Genomic DNA, 24,726 nt, shown 5'->3' on the forward strand with positions numbered 1-24,726 from the left:
AGTGTAACATTTGGGAAAATGGGACACAATCTTTTTTTAAAAAACTGTCAAATTTAAAATGTGAAGTTTTCTGTGTGACTTTCTATAAAATAAATTTAATTGCATAATCACAGTAAATTGCCATGGTGTTGTGAAAAAAGTACCTTAATTTACATTTAATTTAAGGGGGTTCAGCCCAGGAAAAACTCAACAACAAGGTCTGATATTGACATTTATCACGGGTAGGAAACACAATGTAACAATAACAGCAAAGTGAAGCACAGAAATACTAGCACAAACATCTTAATCCAATCCAGAGTTGTTTCATTTCCAGAGGGGAAAAAAAACAATTGAGGGAAGAAGAGCTTCTGGCCTAATGACACGATACAAACCAACAGTGCAAATGGCTTTCTAATGAGAACATTGTGTTGGAGAATGGAGTTCTGCACAAATAAATGCTTGTGTACAATTGCTCTTCATTTGCTGCATTACTGTCCTTTCTGAACTCTTGTTCCTTCATCCTCTGTATTTCCTCTTCCTTTACTCCTTGTCCTCCATCGGTGCACCACCCGCCTGGTCTTCTCCCTTCTTTTTGTGACCAGAAACGATGTCATCAATGCGCAGTAACAGGATGGCCGTCTAAGAGGAAAACAAGAATATCCATTAACAGTCATATATTAAAAAAAACTAAAATCACCTCTACCTTCTAAAAGAGTCTAAAGCACATTTTCTCAAAGTATGTGTCGTTTTACCTCAACTGCAGTTTTGTATGTCTGGGCTTTAACTGCCAGTGGTTCCCAGATCCCCAGCTGCTCCATATCAGCAAGAGTTCCTGTCTCTCCATTGATACCCCATGAAGAGTTGCCCTCCTGAATGTGCTTGACCTGGAAAAGAGATGAGAAACGCTTTAACTGAAATTCAAGTTGCTCAAGAGAAGGAGCAACATACTGAAAAAATAAATAAAAGTGGTGCTTTCGTTTCCACTTACCCTAAGGGAAGTGAGCACACGTATTGCTGAGGCGCCACAGTTCTGGATGAGTGTACGTGGGATGACCTCCAGGGCCTGAGCCACAGCGCGGTATGGCCACTGCTCTACACCAGTCAGTGCCCGCGAGCGCTCCATCAGCCGATGGGACACCTCCATCTCCACTGCTCCGCCGCCTGGCAACAGATGCGGGTCCAACAGGACGTTACGACAGACCTGCATGGCATCCTGCAGGTTTCGCTCCACTTCCTGAGACAGATCATCAGTCAAACAGCGACAAGTCAATTAACCTGCACAAAATCCCCTGATACTCTAGCTGAGCTGATCAAATATTCAACAAATGGCCTGTTGAATTATCTAAGCACCTCTTCCTGAGGGCTGCTCTCACAATAGAGACCTTTGTGAGACTCTCTATAACGATTAAAAAACATCCTCATTAATCTTCCACTGAGCATGGTCTAGTCATGAATTTTTAACAGTGGCCCCAGTCTCCTCATTTCTTTGGTTTCCTCTTTCAGTCTTTTCTCACCGCTAAGATCTCCTTGCTGGCTCCTCTGAGGAGAATGGTGCAGGCTTTGGGGTCTTTACACTCTGTCACAAAGGTGAAATACTCATCGCCGATCTTCTTCACTTCAAATAGACCGGCTCCTGTACCCACATCCTCTTCACGGAGCTCATCTGTTCTGCTAGCAATACGTGCACCACATGCTCTGAGAGAGACAAGGAGAAGTAGAGTTAAAGTGTTGACACACACTTCTTACTTTTTTGACACACTTAAATTATTGGTTAAGGATAGAGCTGCAACTAACGATTATCCATTATAAATATCTAATCAATTAGTTGGCCAATTATTCTTTTGATTGATTGGATTAAAACCCTCATCTTCTTTATTTAAATTTTAATGACAAAAACACTACCACATTCTGCCCAATGTCCACAAAACAAATGTGCCAACTGAATGCTATGAAAACAAACAGTGCTTAATTTATAAGACCACCTGTCATAAGACAAAACAAATATTTTAGGAATCTGTCAAAAATGTTATTCTAAAAATGTTATTAGAATTTTTGGACAAACTGAAACATTAAATAATATTTATTGACATTATAACAAAAACTGCCTCCTTTCCATTTTCAAAGGAGAAAAAATGACTGCAGCATTGTTTTTCATATAAACAAGTATGTTAATTTAGCATGTTTCTTAAATATCTGCGAACATATTATGGTATTTTTATGCCTTAGTAGAGTCATAAACGTGCATATAGTACCTTTAACACAGACTGTCAGGGCAGCCCTTTATGCAAAAATGGAAAGACTTTTTACAGATAAGGATATGACCATTAACAAAGTTTTTTTGTGCAGAGAACACACACACATCTGTAAAGGTATCTGACAGGTAAGCCATTATGCTAATCCATCAGCTTTAAAATTAAGTAATTAAAAAAAAAAGCTGAATGTTTCATAAATTATTACCGGTAGTTGAAATGTTTAAGACGAAAATAGTTTAAAACTTATTCAAACTAAATGTTTAAAACCAAAATAGAGGGGAACATAGCAAGCACATAAAACTACTACAACTTTAGATCTTTAAAATGGAAAATGAAAAGAAACAAAACCTAAACCTTTAAAACATTAAATAAAAATACAATTGTAAATATTAAAATAATACTATTTTACCATTCATCAATACATCATGACAAATTTTAAACCATTTTGCCAAATTAAAAAGAATCAAATCCTTCTTAAAATCAAAGTTCTGCACAAACAATATCTAAGTGACTCCACTAGGCATATATAAATACAATGTATATCCACTTAATATATTGCCATGATTAACATTTTAATATATTCAAGATTTTTAAATTTAAAATGTTCAGTTATTTTGCCAATGGAATTAAGAAATTATGATTTGCTTTACATTGTGCGCATGAATGTCTAGCAAAATAACCATTAATCCAATGAGCTACACAAAATTGAAAAGGTATCGTCAAAAGCACATATTTCTGCACCTTGCAATACGGTTGTTGTCCGTCTTTCTAACACGACGGATTGCAGTGATGTCCGCTTTCATCAGATAGTGCTGAGCCAGATCTAGAGAGATGACAAATTAACAAGCTCACATGATCTATATAAAAAGAGACCAGCATTGCTTCTCACAAACACATGACTGCATGAATGCTTGTATGTACCAGAGATGCCCTTTTCAGTGAAGATCAGGTCAGGTTTGAGACGAATAATATCTTCACAGATCTGCTGGATGTACTCTTCCTCCATCTGCAGAATGCGGGCGAAGTCTTCCTCGCGAGTGATCTCAATATCAGTCTGAGAGGAGCACGAGGCCAAAGGTCAGTGTTTTAGAAGTTATAAAATAAGCATTCAGAGGAAGATTCAGACAACATCTCACCTGACTCTCACCCTTCTTGTACTCCAGAGAGCAGTCCAGCAGAACAATTCTTGGGTTCTTGATGAGTCTTCGCATACGGGGATGAGTTACATCCTTATTTACCATCACCCCCCTCAGCACACATGAGTCCTCAATGATGCCTCCAGGCACCTATTCACACAAAAACTATTATATTTACACATTGCCTGACATTTAATCTTTGTTTTTGTCATCAATATAAATTGCAAATCCTATGATAACTTAAGCTATTGCGAACGCACTGAATTTAGCTCTTGGTTAAGCATCCAATAGTTAACAACTTCAGAGACATCAGAAAAGAGAAAGTCATTTTATTTGGATTAAAGGTTTCTGATGACAAAACCTTCTGTGATAACATTGAAGCCCAAAAGTGTACATATATACAGTAAAACTAAGTAAGAATATGCACTTTAGGTATATTTCTTTAGGCTGTGTCCTACCTTCTCAACTTTGGCATACTTCTTAATGTCGATCTCTTTGCGTCCGTTTTCCTCCAGCTCAACAGTACGGACAGCATCTAGAGCAATGTTGCAGGCCATGGTGGACCAGCGGCTGAGTGCCTTGGTGTTGATGGCAGAGTTTATTATCTTCAACATCATTTGACGATTATTCACATCTACTGGAGTGCTGTGAGTGGGAGGAGGAAGTAGCAAAACGATCAGACTCCAGAGCACTGAAACATTTCAGCCCACTTTAGCCAAACATCCACTTTACCAATCCACTGATAGAATTTAGCAGCTTAACAGCATGCTTTAGCCAAAATAAGAATTTCCTGAAAATGTACTCAAAGTCCATCAAAGATATAAGTTTGTATCTTCGTCTGATTTGAAGAAATGTAGCATTGCATCACTTGCTTACCAATGGACCCTCTGCAGTGAATGGGTGCTGTCAAAAGTTCAAAACATCACAATAATCCACACGACTCCAGTTCATCAATTTAAAGTCTTATGCAGTGAAAAGCTGCATGTTTGTAGACACAAATCCATAATTAAGGCATTTTAACGTTAAACCAATGCAAAAAAAAAAATTCAATCCATAAAGTAAACAACATTTCCCTCCAGTGAAAAGTTCAAACCCACATCAAATCCACTGACATTTGTTTAGAATTGTTTCCATCTGTAATTGGTGATTGATCTGTGCATATTTCTCTCCTGATTCAGACTAAATTACCTTTTCACTGGAGAAAGCAATATTATGAATAGACTAGAGGACTTGTATTTTAGCAAAGTTCAAAATGTCTCGATGGATTTCGCTTCATAAAATGTAAACTGATAAATTGGGAGTTGTACTTCATTCTGACGGCACCCATTGGAGAACAAGTGATGTAATGCTCCAAATCTGTTGAACAAACACTCATCTATTTCTAATTTTCCTTTATTTAGAGCTCATACAGAACAATTAAACTGCTTGTATGTTTGATTACCTGACGTCTTTGAGTACATTCAACATGTCATCCAGAGCTTGTCTGTATGCACTGATCACCACGGTAGGATGCATCTGCTGTTCCAAAAAATGCTCAGCCACCGACAGCATCTCACCCGCTGTACACAGAATGTGACGTTAGGATTTGAGAACTTCAATTGCTATCGAACTAATTAAATAAATAAAAAATAAACATTCATTTATATGTTAGTTGTCAACTAATTAAATTTTTTTTGCCTAATAATTATAATTAATAATAATAATAATAATAATAATAATATGAATCATTTATATGTTACTAAACTAGAAAAAATTACTATTCAAGATTCTATTTAATCAAACACCAACATCATTCAATTTCACAGACTCCATGAACTGTCAGGGAGAACACAATTGACCCTCACCCAGCATAATTACAGAGGTGGTCCCATCTCCAACCTCCTCATCCTGTGTGCGGCTGATCTCAATCATGGACTTGGCAGCAGGGTGCTGGACCTGGATCTGAATGCCACAAAAAAATAGACATTTTATTTACATTAAAATTGAAAACCTACATTTTGTTTTAAAAATGTATGGAGTGGCCTTCATAATCACCTCTCTCAGAATGGCATTACCATCATTGGTCATGACAATTCCACCCATGGGATCCAGAAGCATCTATGCACAAAGAACAAAACATTTCATCAAACATCTCTTTAGAGCAATATCATGTTTCATCTTACAATAAACAGCAGACAAAAATATAAGCGTGGACTAAACGCCAGAAACACACCTTCATCATAGCCCTTGGTCCCAGACATGTCCTGATGATATCTGCTATTGTCTGAAAGTAGGAAGAAGCTGCAGCTTAGTTATTTTGTTTTGTCTGACATGTATTTCCAAAAAAAACAAACAAACAAAAAAAAAGACCCACCTTAGCCGCAGAGATGTTTCCTATCTGGACCTTTCGTCCAGACTCTCTCTTGATGTTCTGACCTGTTATGAGGAGAAACAGAGCCAGTGTGGTTAAATCGTTTTGAAACCGAATTATTTTCTTCGTTCAGAAAATAAAAATTCTAAAAGACAATGATTTAAAATCAAACACAAATTAAATATTTGTCATGCAGAAAATATTATAAATGGTATGCGTCTAAGCATATGAAACGGTGCAGCTCTGGTCAGCACCCCCTCTGTGCCGTTAGCCGTATGCTAACAAATTCATTACTTTAAAACCTTCGCTAGAAAGAACCGACTGCCCCATAAAGACAGAAAATTGCAGAGAACTGAGCAGCGCACGCTTTATTATTGACTGTGCAACTTGTGAAGCAATGGCTTAAACAGTATAATTATCAATAAACAATGTTAGCTAGGAAGCTAACACAATGACTAATGTGAACACTGACATGAGCTTGTCAGACACGCGAGGCACCCGTGCCACACTAGTTAGCTTAGCATCCTAGCACCGATGCATGAATAAAACTCTCATTCACGCCGTTCCCGAGTCCAGCAGCGGCTCATATGAAAGCTACACTTGTGCATTTTCAGATAGGATAATGAAATAAGCACTCACTAAGGACGAGAACCGGTCGGCCCATCATATTTGCGGCGTGGTTTAGATCACCGGTACTGGACAACGAGCACAACGGTAAGAGGAGAGGATGCACGAGGCGTGGCAGGGGATTCAGCGACACAGTCCACCAATAAGCAAACGAGACGCCTTGACGCTTGACATACACAGATCTCCCTCCACCAATCAAAGAAAGCTCGGCAACGCTTGTGGGTGGGTGTAGACATAGACATATATAGGTGTATATACACGTATATGATGTCTATGGGTGTAGACTGGAGCAGAACTGAAAAGTTCTCGAAAGAATCATGTCAGGATGAAGATTTCCAAGATAAAAACTTAAATTTGACGTCCGAGTAATTAAATACTTATTTTTGATTTACATCCAAAAAAAATCTACATTTTGTTAAACAGTATACTATTTTATATTATCAAAATTATATATATATATATATATATATATATATATATATATATATATATATATATATATATATATATCCAAATATATGCCAGCGCCTTACGTATAAGTTACACGTATTTTTTTAATGAAAAAATAAATAAAACGTAACAGCAAAAACTCTGAAATTGTTAACCAGGTTAAATTACCATATAAGGTAATATTAAAGTTAATGGACTAAAACTTAGGTAAAAACTAATAAATAAATCTACTTTTAATAATATTAATAATAAGAATAAATTTTGAAGACTATATTTGTTTGTATTCTAAAATTATTTAATTATATTTTAAATATATTTTATATATTATTTTAAATAACTACCTTTGTTTAAAATCGAAAAGCAAATGAAAAAAATCTTATCTTACTATGCAACATTAGGAACCGCACTACAAATATACAACAAAAATATGCTACAATACACACACAATCAGCTGTCTGTCTATTTCTTTATTATGACTGCAAACACAAAACACTCCCCTTTTTGATGACATAAACAGTTCAAGAAGTGTCAAAAAAGATTTCTAGCCTGGGAGCAGATGTTAACGTCTCACATCCTCACATGTATGGACGGAGGACACTATCCAAGACCCTTTCAGATGTTTGATTTGACATGACAGACATTAGGAGGTAGTAAAGTTACCCCAATTCTTTCAATAAACTGTTATTGCAGTCATCAACTGCTTACAGAATCTCTAACACATCCTGTAAACTTGAAACAAAGTTCTGTAGTGACATACAAATGGACTATGAAGAGATTGTGTAACTAATGTACCAATGCAGTAACAAATTTCAACATTTTGTAAACTAAGCCAGCAGTAAGGAGTGAGGTACAAACTTCTTAACTTAAAAGCATTCAGTCAGTGGAACTCTTTAGGATGCTACAGTAACATGTTTGTGATAAATGACCTTTAAACACAGTCTCTCTTTAAATAAAGAGACAGGAAATTAGCATATTTCACATATGCAGTGCATTTTGTTATAAAAGACAAAGAAAAAAAAAAAGAAACCGGAGGCAACTTGGCAGCAGATTGTTGAATAACTGATGTAAAAACAGTATTTTAACTATAAACTACATTCCCTATGTGTCCAGTAGTGTATTGACTAACATTTTACAAGTGATGCATTTTTTATGGGCTTCGATGATCCCGGTTGATGTCATGAACAGCTGCGAGTGACATATTTGGCTGAAGTGGGTCTGTGCATTTCTCCACCCGTTTACAGTTCTTCCTTTGCTTCATCTAAGATGAGCGGATTTGTAGCCTCTTTCTTCAGGAAGGTGATGAAGTCAGTAATCTCACGACCACCCTGTGGGACAAAAACATTTTAGTAACATTACAGCAATTTTAATGTGTGTGTGTGAGAGAGAAAGAGATGATATTCACCTCATATCGCTGTGGCTGGTCTTTTTGTCCAGAGGGCACAAAGTAAATGGTTGGAAACCTGCAGATAAGGTAAAACAGGTGATGAATCGAGAAGAAAAACAGCTGAATATCACAGAATATTTGTTGTAATGAACTATAAATAGATCAGAGACATAAAGACATATTGTTACCCTTGGACATCATAATTTGGGGGCACATCATTAGCAGTGGCATCCATTTTAGCAATTACTATGTTGGGGTCACCAGAAAGCTAAAACGAAACACAAAATAAAATACAAATAATGAGCATTGTGGTCCTACAGTGGCATTATTTTCCCCATATACTACTGTTTGAGGTCACTGAGATTTTTTTATGATTACTATTTTTAAGTTTTCATTCAGCAAGATGCATTGAATTGAGATAATAGCAAAAAAAGAATTTTATATATATATATATATATATATATATAAAAAATATATCCAATGAATAATGCTGTTCTTTTGAACTTTCCATTCAGCAAAAAGTCTTGGAAAAATACATATATACATAAATACATATATAATTCAATAACATTGAGCACCAAATCACCATATTAGAATGATTTCTGAAGAATCACTTGTGACTGGAATTATGATTGCTGGAAATTCAGCTTTGCCATCACAGGAATAAATGTATTAAAATATAAGAAGTTATTTTGATTGTAATAATATTTCACATTATTATTAATTTGACCATTTTTTGATAAAATAAATGCAGCCTTGGCTGTATGACTTACTTCATGAACATAAAAAATAAAAATAAATAAAAATCTCTTACTGACTCTAAAATCCCAGCCTCTGATGAAAAATGCTTTATATTATATATACACATTGTGTTAAACCTTTTCTCCGAGCTCCTTGTATATGGGCTCCAGGTTCTTGCAATGGCCGCACCAGGGAGCGTAAAATTCAACCAACACATCCTTCTCTGGATCATTCACAATCTCATCAAATGTGTCAGCAACAACAACCTATGGAACCACATGCGCGATGAATACCAGAAAACAAAAACAAACTAAAAAATTATAAATGTTATTAAAAATAACAATAAAATTTTATTTAAAAAAACATCTCTGTGGGTCCACTAACCTTGACATGGTCATCATTGGACTCTGGAACAGGCTCAGATTTCACATATCGCTTCAATCTTTTAGCAAAGTAATCCTCCAGGAACCTCTCCAAGGACTTGCCATCTCGCCTGAAGAACCAAACACAGAAAGATTTTCTCAAATCTACGGATCATTTCTTACTGGATGTGAACAGAAAAGCACTGTTTGTAGAGACTAGTGTTTTGTAAAACTCACGTGAATTCTTCCTGCATGGAATACTTGTGTCCCTCTCTCGTCCGGATTGTGACAAGAGGAACGTCTCCTCTCTCAGACGAACCCAAACCAAACTCCTCCTCAAGCTCATCCTGGAACTCCTGTCGATCTGCCACAGCAAAACTCAGACCTCGACCTTGGAACTGTGTCGCCACCTTCATTATTCTGAAAGAGACGATGACTAATGTACAGATATAAAAAGAACAAACATACTGATATCCCTATGATTGGGTGCTCACCTGTTCCTCCAGTAGTTTGTGCCTTTGAGATTTCGTAAGTAATCTACATTGAAATATGCTGTAAGCAGATCACTTCCTCTCAGAATGTCCCGATTTTCTGTGGTCAAATGTGGACAGAGACCAAATCTAAAAGCAGAGTGAAATGAAAACAACAAGACCAAGAATCTTAATCACTATAAATCAATTTGCATTTTTAAATGGACTTCCAACTGTTTGACCGATCACCCACAAAATATACAAGCATAAAAGAAACATACACATTGTCTCTGATGAATAAACGGAGAGAGGAATAAGAAATGGATTCTGTGAATTTCACCACATTTTCCTCAAACTTGCTGTTTAAACGAGGGGGACGAAACAGCAGAACACACCTGAATGAAAAAGACAGAAGAAAAAGTTAATCTTGATATATCCAATATTAACATTTTCAGTCATTAAAATGGACATTTCATCACCTATACGATGTGTGCACAACCTTCACACCTGTTCATCTTTGGATAGCTATTACATATAAAATAATATTTGAGAAATATTTCTCCCTATATCATTTAGAGCCTTTTATAGTAAGCACTACTTCTGACAGCAAATAAATACTGACTGGTCATGCTCTGTCTCATACATACTCTCCATCTACGCTGTATTTCAGGCCTGTTCCCACATCAGTGGAATGAGCAAAACGATAGCTGTCCCTCAGGGCACTGGAAACCTTGAGAAACTCTGCAAGCTGTGTACTGTCCTCCCCAGAGAAAAAGCCTGAGCAAAACCATGAACAAAAACACAAGAGGACAAAACTTGAAAGGAGAGAACTTAAGCCACGTTTCGTTTCAAGAGAGATTAAAATGAATACAGGAGTCAGATACGATTTGTTTCAAGCTTCTGCTGCAGAAGCGATTTATAAGATGTTTTGGCAGGTTTTACGAATTCTACTCACCCACCACACTGGCCTCATAGCTGTCGACGAAAGAATCCAAATCCGCCTCACTGAGCAGAGACACAGAACTTGGGCCTGCTTGTTTTTTCATATAGCTCACAATGCCATCTGTTTAAGATCAAGTTATAGGAACATGAGACAAAAAAATTATTACAACCAAAAAATAACAACTTATTAAACATTGATTTTTTTATGATTTAAATTGACCAAAAGTTTGAGTAAAGACTGATGCATGATGGTACAGGATTCAAAGAATCCTGAAAAAAGTAACCATCAAGCAGAAAAATTTAACTAGTTTCTTGAGCACCATATCAGCAAATAAAAAGTATTTCTGAAGGATTGTGTGAAACTGAATATTGGACTAAAGTCTGCTGAAAATTCAGCTTTGCCCTTACAGAAATAAATTATTGTTATGAGGTATTTGTTTTTTGAACAGTACAGTATATATGGAGACGAAATATCAACCTGCTGTTCTGGGGCCATCATAAGATCCAGCTTCCTCTCCATTGCGGAAGATTTTAAGGGTGGGATACCCATTCACTCCAAAACGCTCACACGTCTCTGCGTTCACGGTGCAGTCAACCTGATCAAACATCAGGAAAGAGAGACACATTCATACTCTTGCAGATTAAGTCACCTGCTTAACATAAGGGAGGCTAAAGATCTGTGCTGCTGGGTAATAGGAACTGGTGTGTCCATCACTCCTCACCTTTGCCAGAGGCAGTGTCCCTTTCAGCTTTGTGGCAGCAGCCTCATAATCTGGAGCAAGCTGCTGACAATGACCACACCTGTAGTAACATCACACCAGAGATATTAATGATACATAAAGGCATTGTATAATTTAACTGCAATGGCAGCTAGATCGTTTCAGCTGCAGATATAGATCTTGTGGAGAAAATCCCTAATGTTATTGTTTAAATGAGAGAATTGTGATTTGTGCGTCATAATTTAGGTTCATGCACCTCTATGCATCATGATTCAGATGTTAAAAACCATTGTCATTCTCCACATAGTCCAGATATAAACATGAAAAACCCAACTCTCGCTCTGGTCGCTTTACAAATAGTTAATTACAACCATAATACAACCTGGCTTCAGGTGGAATTATACTTTTATGCAATTATAACAAATACATGATCTTATCTGGGACATACCAAGGTGCGAAGAACTCCACCAGCAGAGTCTCATGCATGGCTGCGTTTCGGTCAAAGTCAGAGTCTCCGAGCTCGAGCACATCGCTGCCCTCCGCACACCACACAGTCAGCACCAGAAAGATGATAAACCGAGGTAAACGCATTTTGACTCGTGCCAGCGGAGACTAGAGACGCGTGAATGTTGAAGTTGGCCCCGCTGCGCGAGTTGCAGATGTATGTATGGATCGCCTGAAGGTCCACAAAGCACCGTTCTTTTGGCAGAGCGCGTTTGAAAAATTCAGTCCACTGGCACAAGGCCTCTATATGGTATAACGTGGCTCCGGTCGCGCGGTGCGCACACACATGTGGTTTATTACGCTGTAATCATTTAATCTTTTAGACACGGCTAGTTTATGAAATCAATAAAGTGTTTAAAGACCATAAGTCAAAAGGAGTGGAAGGTATGCAGTGATTTATGTTAGCACTAGGTGTCACCATTATATATACAGACCATAGACTGTACAGAAACTTCTTATACGAAGAGGTTGCTTTTTCGACATTTTGAGACTGGACATAAATAAAATCATGATGGTTACTGTAGGCCTAGTTCTAGACTAAACGTCAACATGCATTTTCTTATCTCACTTGCACAGATTTAGTATTTCTTCAAATTGATAAATCATTGAAATGCAAACTTGGAATATGAAGCAAACTTGCAATAATTCAATAAGACAAATATGCTTTATGTATTTAATCCAATTTTATTAGCCAGTGTCTTTGAAGCTGACCTTCGATTTTCTAATTCAACCATACTGATAAGCAAAAATGATTTAAGATAAATATAACATTTCTTTCATTCTTTCTTTCATGCAATCCAGAATGGCAACACCTCTAAAAGGTTTGTTTGAGCTACACGCTCTACTCAAAGTTCTCTGCTCTACTGTACAGACCTGAATTTACATTTTCTTCACCCTGAGGCTTATTCATTTCACATTTGATGTTAAAGGGTTTTTTTTTTATTTGCCAAAAAAATATAACTTTTTATTTTAATTTTTTTTAAAAGCCCAATGTAATGAAAAGTAACACAAAGTTAATGTAACACATATAATGTATAATAATGTACTTTCCATAAAAAGTAAAAATTAACAAAATGAGTTACTTTTCAACGGTGCAATGAAATACTTTATTGCATTACTAGTATAGTACTAGTAAGCAAGTAACTTTGCCCAAAAGTGCTTGTTGTTGTTGTTGTATAAAATATATTTGGGATGTATCATACAAAGATTTCTATGCACTTATTTAAAGATTTTTATCAGAACAAGAAGTTAAACAAAGTAACACATCACCTGGGGGATTTCAAGACCTACAGTACAATGTGTACGTGAACTTCCTGTCTTCAGATGATAAGCTAATGCCAAAACTGACTCAGCCTATCTTTTGCTGAGTGTTTTATTGAAACGGAAACCCTGTTTTCCTTCATTCTAGATTATTTCCTAAATTATAGTGTGTTATCTGTTAATACAATGCATGGAGAGGAAATGTGTCCTGTAGCATCACTTATCATTAAAGCCAGCAGGAAACTATTCTCACGGACCCTTCAGTGCAATGGCTTACCAATCATAGTTGTTGAAGCCTTCTTGTGGCCAGCTATTTTTAAACAGACGTTCGAATAGTCATTTAGAAAGAGGGTTGCTTTGATGTCCCAGATCCTGAATTTTACATTATACTCCCCCATTTTAACCAAATCCTTTATTTAACTTTCCAGACCATCCTAAAACAGACAATCATTGTGTTTCAGCTTTAGTTCATATTTTTTTATCTCCAAACCTAAATTTGAAACAATGGTGTTAAAATTCCTTTAATATGTGCTTACTGCAATGACATTATGTAATGAGGGATTAATTAACTACTGTAATAATAACATAAAAATAAAATATTTTTCTTTGTTTTATAATGTTTGACTCTTTAGTAACATTTCTCCTAATGCTTTATGGTACAATTATAGGAAAAAAATATAATATTTGAATAAATTTTGTCAACTGAGTTTTATGAAACGTAAAAGAAATATAAAACAGCTTGAAAGACAAAATATTAGTAGGTTCATTTCGTAGTTAATCCCATTATTTTAGCACAACACTGGGGTCTCTGTCTGGAATCCCAAGCGTACAACAGTAAGTAAATCTCAGTAGAACTTGAGGGTTAACACTTATGTATCCAGTATACACTTATGAATATGTAGTGTATGGAAATGTCAATAAACATACGTCTATTTAAGCCATCCATTTGTTAAGATTGTATTGTATTATGTTTTGTAATGACAGTTTTATGCCAAACTGTACTATATTTATACACTAAACTATACTTAGAAAAACTAAACAGTGGGAGGGAGAGAATCGAGTAGGCGTAAGCGCGTGCCCAACTCCTCGCACACACGCTCCTCGATTGTCTTGAGGTTCTGTCACTGTCGCGCGCAGATAGCCTGCAGAGAGTGATTTAGCACACACCGGGTTAGCGATCACTTTGAAAGCAGGACACAGCTTACAAAGAAGTTTACAAAAGGACGTACATATTGATTGTCCTCGGGACGGAGCACTCCAGAACGTCGCTCAGTAAAGTTCAATGCCACTTTTCCAGTGAGGTAAGAAAGTTTACGCTACTCACAATACAACTGAAGTACAACGTTTAAGACTTTTCACACCGCAAATGACATTATTGATTTCTTGATTGCGTTCAGTTTTCGTTTAGCCTACTTTTCTTCACATCTTTGTCCTGAAGTTTCTTTCTGTTGAAGTTTCCATCTTCTGTTCTGACCTACTTCTTGCAGTCTGGTTTTTGATGAGATTGTGTGATTTGTTTTTTCTTAGGGTTCACTGTCAAATTTAATATTTTTTTCAAAGAAACAATATCGTTCAAACCAGTTTGTATAATGAATAGTGTTTAATGTAAATGTACACTTCAAATAATAATAATTATGTATTGCATTAGCTCACACAATAACTGTAAAAAAATATATAAAATAAAATCTTAGTAAATATCTGAAAAATATTGGATTTCCTTTCAAATGAAGGTGCAGTTTGGCTGCTGAAACATAGATGTGCATTGACTTTTGACACTGAGCAAATCAGACACAGATGTGAAGCATCTGAAGCAGGTGCTGCTTTATCCCATCTTATGTTTTTCCCATCAAAATCACATTTTTTATAATTTGCATAACTAACAGCATAGTATCCTATGTTTAATGTTTTTTGTATGTCATAATATAAATATATGAGTCATGGCTGTGTTATTTGAAGGAGAATGGTGGAATGAAACACACATTTTATCTTTTTGTGAGTCATATCAGAGGCTCTGCCAATGTTTTTTGTTCACTTTTTGTTGATCTAACAGATTTTTAGCATTGCATGCCATTTGAGTATTTCTTTCCTACAACATTCTAGAGTGTCAAGGACTTGCAGATACAAACAAACCCCAGCCCTGCAAAACCACAACTGGCCAAAACCACATTAGATCCAGAAGATACTGCTCTTGACCTTGTTTCTAGATGATTCCAAACCATTAAAACGAGTCCACTACCTGTTTTTCCTTCTTTTTTATTCCAGACCACAATATCCACTAAAACAGGTCAGACTTATGAATAGGAGCTCAGAAAAAAATCACTTGTACCTGCCAGTGGTTCCACATCTGGAGAGCAGAGACTCTAATTGATTTCCACAGGAGAAACTTTCACCTTGACAGCAGCATACTCAGGTCCTCATAAAAAACATATGCTGTGGATACGATTTCTTTGTTGGGTCATGAGCACTGGGTTGGCACAGACTCTTTAACTGAAATTCTTTGGATTTGGCCAGGGGGTCTCGGTTCAGTAGTTCACAGCTGTTTGTGTTCTGAGATAATTTATGTCATGAAATTAATTGTAAATTAGCAGCTATTAAACTGCAATTGTTTTCTGTAAAGCAATCTAATATGTAAACATAAAAAGAGAGAGGGGGAGAGAGAGAATTTGATATCTGATTTTAAGTTTTGTAAATCTTTATACGTAAGTTTTCTAAATCTTTATATATGTGTTTAAGTTCTTACCTTCTACATGTCAAAAATGGACTTTATATGAGTTCAGGGCGAAATAAAATAGCACAGAGAAAAGAACATAGAGGGGTCAGTAGTGATGAGATGGGGGTGTTGTGTTAACAGATGAAGACGGTGGATAATATTTCCACCACATGCTTACATAAGCCTCTCTAACTCATGCTTTTTGCAGGCAGAGGCCTAAAGAGGGCTTTCTGCCTAAAGCTGTTCCCATTTCTTTATTCGTCCACTGCTGGACTTTTCTGCATTTTATCTTCATTCATTTTTTGTTTGCACATCCCTGTTTATTTTCAGAGTTGTAGAGTCATTGAGAAGATCTCTGATCTGAAAGTCGGTCGGTCTTGGAGAGAATTGAAGCACAGCCGCAGAGCTGGAAGTCATTAGGAGAGGGGAAAGTGACTCTGATGTTGTCTTGCACGGAAGAGAAAACAAACAACCCATCTAGGGTGAAATATAGAAACATTGTTGTGTTTGTAAATCTCATACAAGGATTTAAGTGGAGAACTCTTGAAAAATGATCATGACAGCTGGCAGTAAAGCTCGTTTTGTGATTTTCGTCATGCAGAAAAGGGCTTTGATTTACAACAGTTATATCTGTCATTCCCTTCAGTCAAAACAAAGGCTTTGCTGTGTAAAAATCCAGTCTTTCATGTTTGGAATTGACATTTGAACTCATTGATTCTACCGCTGTCCTCCTGCTGTCTCAGGGTTGTATTTTAAATCAGGTAGACGACAGAGGGAAAATAATAACCCTCCTCAGCTTTTCCCTTTGCTTAAGCATTATGGAAAAGGCATACTGGCACTGTGCTTTTGTCCCATGAGATCCAATCAGAAAATGTATTGTGGTAAAATATGGGTTCAGGACAAATGGTCTTTTATGTGTATGGTGGAGACACACAGAAATGTGACTTTTATACATGTGTATTGTGAGTTTGCAGTGGTGTCTACCAAAGGGAAATGGTCACTGGATGACAGACCTGTCTTTTCTCTCAAGATGTTTCCTTTTGTTTGTTTCTGGTAAATTCCCTGGTGTTCTTCAGAATGAGAGGAGGATACAGTACAGACGCGAGGACTCATATATTTTTATTTATCTCACAGACAATTAAGTAATGGATCCTCAAGCACAAGCACATCCAAAGCAAATGGAAGAAAGATTTGCATGGGAAAAAAAATATTTCATTTGGATTCAGATTTAGTTGGCAGGACAGGAAATTGCCCCTGTGTTTCCTCTGTTACTCTCTCTGTGTCTTCTCTTGTGCCCAGGACATCCTGAGACCAGCATCTGACAAATATCTGCCCTATTTTTCTCTCTGCTTCTCACTCTCTTCCTGTTTTTTCTGCTTTGTTGTTGAAGATATATGACCAAAACGACAAATATCGGGTTCATAGTCTTTAAAGGCATTTAAAATCTGCCAGTTAGTTAAGATATATAAATATCTTAATAACCCGCACTACTTTTCAAAAGTTTGAGGTCAGTATGATTTTATAAGAAATAAATACTTTAAGTGAGGACGCAATAAACTGTTAAAAAGTGACAGTAAGCTATTTATAAAGATTTCTAGTTCAGATAAATGGTGTTTTTTAACCTATTCATCAAAAAATACAGAAAAAATATTATGCTTGCAGAATAAATTAATCACATAGTAAAAAGTATGACGTAAAGTTTGGAGTCAGAAAATGTTTTAAATAATACATTGAATTTATCAAGTGATAGTAAAGACAAAAGATTTCAAATAAATACTGTTCTTTTGAACTTTCTATTCATAAAAGAAACATTAAAGAATATGTATCACAGTCCCCAAATAAATATTAAGTAGCACAACACTGATAAGAAATGATAAGAAATGCAGCATGTTAGAATGATTTCTGAGGATCATGTGACGCTAAAGACAAGTGATGGCTGCTGAAAATTCAGCTTTAGTCATCATAGGAATGAACTACATTTTACAATATACTAAATAGAAAAAAATTATTGCAAGTTGAAATAATATTTCACAATATTTCTGTCCTTACCGTATTTTTGATCAACTAAATGCAGCTTTGGTGAGCATAAGTGCCTTTCAAAATAAACTGTAGAAAACTTTAAAAATGACTGACCTTTAAAGTTTAAATCCCATTCAGAGTTTTCGTCAGTATGGCAAGGGACTGTTTAACATTTAAGAACCCTCTGGATTTGGGTTAAAATATTGTCTTCGTTGTGACAGGAGTGAGAGGAGGAGGAGGAGAAACTAGAAGCATTTCCATAGAGTCACCTTCAGGGCAGACAGAGAGCGATGCGTTTCTTTTTCTCTGGTGAAAACCTCTTTATTTTCAAATGCTCAGATTCAGAAACATCTGGTTATTTTTTTCAGCTGTAAAAAGACGGTTTTAATAAGAAGAAGGCTTCTTCCTCGCGCTCCAGAAGGGCTCTGCGGCGATGGCCAGTTTAGTAAATCAGAAAGCTTTAGGAGGAATGTACTGGCAGTGAATGGACTTCCTCTGGGGAGATAAATGATGGCAAATGGGTGATGCAGTGATATTGTGTGGTACCAAATGCATGAATTCCCTCATCTCAGCATTATTTCCATGCACACATTTTATCAAAAGCTATAAGAGAAACAGCAGATCTTGAAGCTGGCAAACAGAAAAATATTTTAGTGTTGCTTTGCAAAGAAATTTTGCTGGAGAACTATGAAGGCTTTGGTTTCATCATGCACCTGGATTCAGTCCTAATGCCTTTTCTGAGTGCTGCACTCCTTTTTGCACTTAGGGGAGGCTCGGTGTTGTATGTCACATTCGCTTGGATAGATCCATGCCTGATCCAAATCTCTGAAAATGTTATAAATAAAATTGGGGGAAAATATATTAATAAATAAAAATGTCAAAATATGGACATGAATTCATATGCATTAGCTTTATCAGCAGTGCAACCTGCTGAAGTTCCTCCATCTGTCTGCACCGGCATAGCGGCCACCTCATTCTGATCCAAATGTTTGTTATTCTGTCTCATAAATAAATGGGCCTCCTAAGGTAAATTCCTGTGTGGGACAGCTTTACTATACCCAGGACATCCCGTACTGCCCAGACCGTACAATAAAACACCACAGACGAGGGAAAAAAGCACACATATGAAAAATTCCTTACAGTTTTTTTTATTACTTCAGGCACAGTTTTCACAAGCAATTGGTAAATTTTCGAAACTCTTAGTACTAATATCACAACAGATTTTAAATTGTGCTAGTACAATACATGCAATCCCAAATATCCTTTTCACTACACAAAATAAGTGCTGCTCGAAACACAGTGAGAGGACTTCAGTGATACTGGTGATATATGATGCCTCCCGCGTGGAGATGATGAAGACCGTCTGAGCAGCTGTCAACATAGCTAAATGTAATTAAATGAATGAAATATATTGTACATAATTAAATAAACTTGAAGTGAAGCAAAAGAGTTTACTCTGCGTAGAGTCCTTGTTTCGTCTAAAAGACTAAACTGATTATATTGTTAGACTGACCCATATCACTGCTATTTTTTTAATTATATTTATTAATCTATCTAGGCTCATATCGGAACAGGGTTCCTATGCAGTATGGAAAAGTATGGAATTGGTTTTTAGCAATTTTTAGATCTGGAAAATCCAGAATTTCTAAATATAAATGCATCATACAAGCAAAGTTTCAAAGTGCTATCTTTAGTGATCATTTTTACATGACTTAAGGTACCAATTTTCATTATGCAAAACTTTACCATAAGCACATCTATCTCTTTATCAGATGTTAAACAAGTCTTCAAATTGGAGTCAGGAAAATGTTAAAGAACTAGAAACTAATATATATATATGCACAGTTTTGCTCCAACCCTTAACACACCTGATCCAGCTAATCAAGGTCTTCTGGATTTCTAGAAACGTCCAAGCAGGTGTGATTTGGAGCTAAACTCTGCAGAGCAGTGGCCGTCCAGGATTTGAGACCACTGTTTTAGATGGAAAAGCTGCCAATAACCCCTCGTCTAGGATCTGTTTTCTTCGTAATAATAGCATAACGAAATAGATTTGGCAAACAATCCAGTGTATCTGCCCTTCTGCTTTGGAAGGCGTCAAATGATTTTAGCAGAGGTGAGCAATGCAATCAATCACAGACATGTTTGTTGATTTCTAAAACGCAATGTCCAGTCAGAGGAGTTTAGGTTGGAATCCACTCACTGCTCCAGTTACCGTTTTTTCTCCAGTGCTGAGTTCTGTCATGTTCGTAACTTCTTTCTAACAAAGACATTAAAAAGAGTTGCATTGTGTGGTCACGTTCATAGTTTTTTGTTTTGCTTGTTTGTTTTTTTGTTTTGTTTTGGAACTTTGTGAAATCGTGATGAATGGGTGACAGTTTTTAATAAATTTGAAGGGGGCAGTCGTTGCATTCTGTATATGATAATATATTCATGAATTTAAATAAAACTTGTTTTTTTTTATGGTTCACAAGTGGCCACGTACAACACAGACAAAGCTCACAACTATACATTATTTGAAAAAGATAATTTCAGAAACAAATGTGATTCTGCAACTGAGGCTTTTCCAAACGCAGGATTTAGGTAAGGAAAGTCTGTATTGGCTGCCACGCCAAATCATCCACACTTGCATGCTTTTCTGTTTATTTTAACAGTGTTTTTGTGAACATATTAAACTGACATATTAAACTTTACAATATGGTTCAATTAGGCAAAAACAGTTTTTTCATGCACCTGTCAATTTTTTTGATTTCTGGCTTTTTGGCTTTTCATAAAGTGTTTTTTTAGACTAATGGAAAGAAAACATCCAAAAAACACTGATAAGTATTTATTTTATAGCACTTTATCTATTTGTGTCAATAGATTCAATTAGAATACATATTTTTAAAGGCCGTTTTCTCAAAATGAGGTTTTTCTCCAACACTGAGCCATAAATCTCCACTTCAGTATCACGTACACACACCAAAGTTTACATATTTATTCCTGTCTATATTACGAAGGTTTTTACAGAGGGATGTGTTCATATATAATTTTCTTGATTAAATACAACATTTAATTCCCCCCAAAATCCCGCTGTTCAAAGTATTTTCTGAATTATGGAGTGACATAAAGAGATTCCCTCTGTAAAAACATTTGACTGTAATATGTCAGAAAAAATAAAAAGAATTTTGAAATTGACTTCATCCAGTGATCAGATTTTTGTACTAGAAATGTATGCAAATTAGTACATATTTAAACATAACATTTTGTAGTACAAAATGTTTTTGCAATTATCAATGTAATCAATCAACTTAGTAAGTAAGGTGATAACTATTCACCTGCAGTGTCTCGCCTTAATGTATTAACGTGTGTTAACGTGTTTGTTAATTATTGTAAAGTGCTAAATAATGTACTTCACATTTCACATTCACTTGAAAATATAACCTAAACATACCTAACCAGCATATGCTGTATTTGTTTTGTTTGTTTGTTTTTTTCAAATGGGAATGGAATCTTTAAATCTTAACATATATATTTTTTAAATATATAAAATCCCTTTAAAATTATTTCTGTCATGGCAACTCTCGTAGGGATTGGCATGGTAATGTTCATGGCAATGTAAATGTATTTGGTCTTGGTGGAATAAATCTGCTACGCTGCTGTGGCAGAGGAAGTACCGAGACTTGCTACTGCCAGTACATCCACAACATGCTGCTATAAGAAATATTGCTCCAAATATAACATACATGAAATAACCCCATAGCATACATGAATCACCTCGTAGCAGATATATACAAGTGGAGCTGTGGAAGGTTTCTGAAGCTGCACTGCACTGCTGACGGCAAGCTCTAGTCATAGATTTATATGTTGAGTAGCAAGCTCACTGGCTACCGATACAGGAGAGAACTAATCAGCGGGGTCATGTGATAATGATGTCATTACATCAGATTGAGTTAGCCCTATCAGACTGCACTATCAAAGTTTCATGACAGAACTCTGTATTTGTTCACAAATTTCCATGAATGATTGGAAAAGGGATGGAAATTGATTGGTCAGAGGTTTTTGGGAACCCCATCTGAACAAATAATCACTTAAACGCATGTTGTCTATTGTAAATTTAACTTTTGATGTTTGATGTCACTTCCAAAATTCTGGACTTGAGCACACATTTCTATTATTGCACTGCATGATTCCGCAGTTGTTACGTTGATGGTGCTGACAGAAGTTCTTTCAGGAAAATGTCCCTCACCGAGAGGTTGCTCAGCTGACTCCGCAGCTGTGATTCTGGGTCTCCAGCCTGCATGGAGTGATGTTCCTTTGGGTCCTATTGGGACCGCGGCACTCTTTTTCTCCTCCTTTCTTTCTCTCGCATGTGTTCTGACTGTACGCCCAGACTCCTGAAGGCCTCACACGCACATACACAAGCCAGCTCTGCGCTCATGGAAATCTGCAATCAATTTAGCCAGCAGGAGAGGGGGGCGTTACACTAGAGACCCCCCGTTTTAAGAGAGCTGTGTATATAGGCATGCATACGTGCACATGGAGTTCACTCATGTGGGCTTGTGACGATTGATTTGGCTGTTTCTTAACACACATACACATTTGTTCAGCATATCCTATCTGTGGATGACATTCTGTACACTTTGTTGATCTGACAGAGGAAACGCAGCTCATCTTTGTCCCATAATCTAATGGCCAATCATTCATGAAGTTGTGATTGATGTGCCGGCACAGCTGGAGCTAAAATGTTCCACAACAATCATTGTGAGAGAAGCTTCAGAGAGCAGTTACCTAAATTGGGTCACAGTCCTAAGTGCAATAAGCAGAAGATTATAAGAGCCTAGATTTTTAGAGCATCCCGTTTTCCTTGTATGCATGCAGTGGAAGGATAGTGTCCACTTGTTTATGCTGTGAGTATTGAAAAACAAGGAAGATAAATCATGTTGAAGGAACGGTCATGATGTCATGTTTGACTGTGTCACTGAAATTAAGAGGGTAACCTCATCTGTCCCTTTGGGAAGAAACAAAAACTGAAAAGCATCCTTGTAATTCCTCTCAAAGCCTCTTTCTTAAACAAAAGCTGTTTACAGAACTTAAAATCTCAGACTGTCATAATTAGTTTCTCATGCCCTTTAGATCTAAAATTGCTCACATTTCTTAACACTTAAACTTACAACTTTTGATTAAGGACAGTTGTTGAAGAATTATATAAACCTTTTGTAAATTGCACAGTAAATTTAGCATGGATTTGAGGTGAGGGATTTATATGTGAAATAATAATATTTGCATTTATCCATTTAGCAGATACTTTTATCCAAAGCGACTTACAATACATTGAATACAGAAGGTCACCTAAAAATGGTCTATTTTAATCTGAATTAACTGGTTTAAGTCAAAACTCACTAAACCAAAATAGATAAATGAATTTATACCAGCAAACCTAATTGTTATGACTTAACTCAGGTAGAAATAGCAAAATAAGTATGCTACAGTATAATACATTTATTAAATGCTAACCATAATACAAATTCATTTACATATATAAATTGTTTTAGTATACTAAATTGGTATACTTAAATTTTGCTAAATTAAACACATTTTGTACTAAATGCACTTTAATTGTGCAGAAGTAGTGCTGAGGTCCAACTAAATATGTACTGAAGTACAAATATTTGATTATGCTAAAGTGGAACTATTGCAAGTATACTTTAGGTACACTTTAAATACATTGCATTTAAAGATCACACAATCCTTATCAATAGTGACATTAAAACACATTTTAGGCTTAATATTGAGAAATGTGTATTGTGCGCAAGTAGTACTCCAAATAAAGTTGAATTAAAATGTTTATATCAGTAAGTCTTGAGCGATATGTCGGTGAATATGTTAATAGATTTAAAATATACTTAGTATGAAATAAATGTAAATAATAGGAGTTTTAAAGTGGGCATGAAACGGAAGTTGAGATTGTCATTTTTTTCCTTGCTGTGACGTATATCCGAGTTAAATGGCTTCTGAAATTAGAAAAAAAATGTAGGGCGGGGCTTGGTTTCGTCCATCGGGGAATTGATTGAATCGTTGGAGGTTGGGCGTTGCAAACAATATTGCATATTGCTGGCTGAGATGACTGACACTGACAAGTTTCTCTGAGAGGCGGTGCAGAAACGAGACAGACACCTATAACCGCACCCTCATCGGCTCTGGCCGCACCCTTTCACCATGGCACGTGACCGAAAGAGGAGGGATGGTAGGGTAATGTATTTGATTAAAGATTATAAGGGTACATGAATTAAAAAAAAAAAATGAAGTGCACAGATAAATCATTTATAATAAATACTACAATATTACATATAAAAAGAAGATTTGTCAAATTTGATTTCATGCCGACTTTAAGATAACAATTGCACGTGACCAATTTTGAAAGTGTAGATAAAAATAAACAATTTATCACAGACCCAAAAATATTCTTAGTGAATGTCAGGATTATTAGAAAGCTAGTCTGGAAAAAAAAAAATCAAATCAAAGATAATGAATACATAAAAAATAAAAAAAAAAACTGATTTGTTTTAGAACTCCAAAATCCTTGTTAAGACCATCTGTTGAAAATAATGTCAAAGTAAAGTGGATCTCGAACAATGATTCTGCAGTATGAACAGGTTACATGAGTCACTCATATACTTGATATCAGTGGGTGGGCATCTCAGACCACACTGGAAGTACAGAGGAAGAGGAGGAGTAGAGGAAGAAGTGAGTAGGAGGAAGAGGTAAGCTGGGAAACATTTCCGGTTAGATAAGGACGTGAAGAGTCATGCTGCGGTATTAATCAACATTTCATTGGAATTATT

At 36.2% G+C, this 24,726-nt stretch overlaps 3 protein-coding genes across 3 annotated transcripts in view; 1 reads left to right on the top strand and 2 right to left on the bottom strand.

Annotated features, from left to right (window-relative positions):
- Positions 1-198: 198 nt before the first annotated feature.
- Positions 199-6,518, bottom strand: cct3 (chaperonin containing TCP1, subunit 3 (gamma)). The gene is made up of 14 exons (XM_052578441.1): positions 6,357-6,518; positions 5,721-5,782; positions 5,580-5,630; positions 5,402-5,464; positions 5,212-5,308; positions 4,809-4,926; positions 3,826-4,012; positions 3,368-3,517; positions 3,153-3,285; positions 2,973-3,054; positions 1,494-1,674; positions 968-1,213; positions 732-863; positions 199-618 (listed from the first exon to the last, which is right to left on the bottom strand). Exons 1-14 carry the CDS (start codon positions 6,382-6,384, stop codon positions 520-522), a joined length of 1,629 nt encoding a protein of 542 aa, XP_052434401.1. The 5' UTR covers positions 6,385-6,518; the 3' UTR covers positions 199-519.
- A 723-nt stretch (positions 6,519-7,241) lies between these two features.
- pdia7 (protein disulfide isomerase family A, member 7) lies at positions 7,242-12,408 on the bottom strand. The gene is made up of 13 exons (XM_052579468.1): positions 11,861-12,408; positions 11,416-11,494; positions 11,172-11,289; positions 10,707-10,814; positions 10,399-10,528; positions 10,033-10,146; positions 9,776-9,901; positions 9,519-9,701; positions 9,304-9,412; positions 9,057-9,185; positions 8,367-8,446; positions 8,197-8,254; positions 7,242-8,119 (listed from the first exon to the last, which is right to left on the bottom strand). The coding sequence occupies exons 1-13, from the start codon at positions 12,001-12,003 to the stop codon at positions 8,030-8,032; spliced, it is 1,467 nt and encodes a 488-aa protein (XP_052435428.1). The 5' UTR covers positions 12,004-12,408; the 3' UTR covers positions 7,242-8,029.
- A 1,845-nt stretch (positions 12,409-14,253) lies between these two features.
- pear1 (platelet endothelial aggregation receptor 1) overlaps positions 14,254-24,726 on the top strand; it is a 38,490-nt gene continuing 28,017 nt past the window's right edge. Inside the window, exon 1 of the mRNA XM_052578198.1 lies at positions 14,254-14,477. The gene's annotated coding sequence lies outside the window, so the exon portion shown is untranslated. The remainder of the gene's footprint in view (positions 14,478-24,726) is intronic.

This window comes from Carassius gibelio, chromosome B16 (assembly GCF_023724105.1).
Source record: "Carassius gibelio isolate Cgi1373 ecotype wild population from Czech Republic chromosome B16, carGib1.2-hapl.c, whole genome shotgun sequence".
In the NCBI taxonomy this organism is placed as follows: Eukaryota; Metazoa; Chordata; class Actinopteri; order Cypriniformes; family Cyprinidae; genus Carassius; species Carassius gibelio.

Bases quoted from the DNA above. Each gene is read 5' to 3' on its own strand.
- cct3 (XM_052578441.1), bottom strand. From the start codon at position 6,384: ATGATGGGCCGACCGGTTCTCGTCCTTA. The intron at 4,927-5,211 runs GTGAGGGTCAAT...TTCTGTGTACAG, and splicing joins CACCTCTGTAATTATGCTGG to CGGGTGAGATGCTGTCGGTG. The intron at 864-967 runs GTAAGTGGAAAC...TCTCTTTTCCAG, and splicing joins GTGTGCTCACTTCCCTTAGG to GTCAAGCACATTCAGGAGGG.
- pdia7 (XM_052579468.1), bottom strand. From the start codon at position 12,003: ATGCGTTTACCTCGGTTTATCATCTTTCTGGTGCTGACTGTGTGGTGT. The intron at 9,702-9,775 runs GTGAGCACCCAA...CGTCTCTTTCAG, and splicing joins ACAAACTACTGGAGGAACAG to AATAATGAAGGTGGCGACAC. The intron at 8,255-8,366 runs GTAACAATATGT...CCTTATCTGCAG, and splicing joins CCAAATTATGATGTCCAAGG to GTTTCCAACCATTTACTTTG.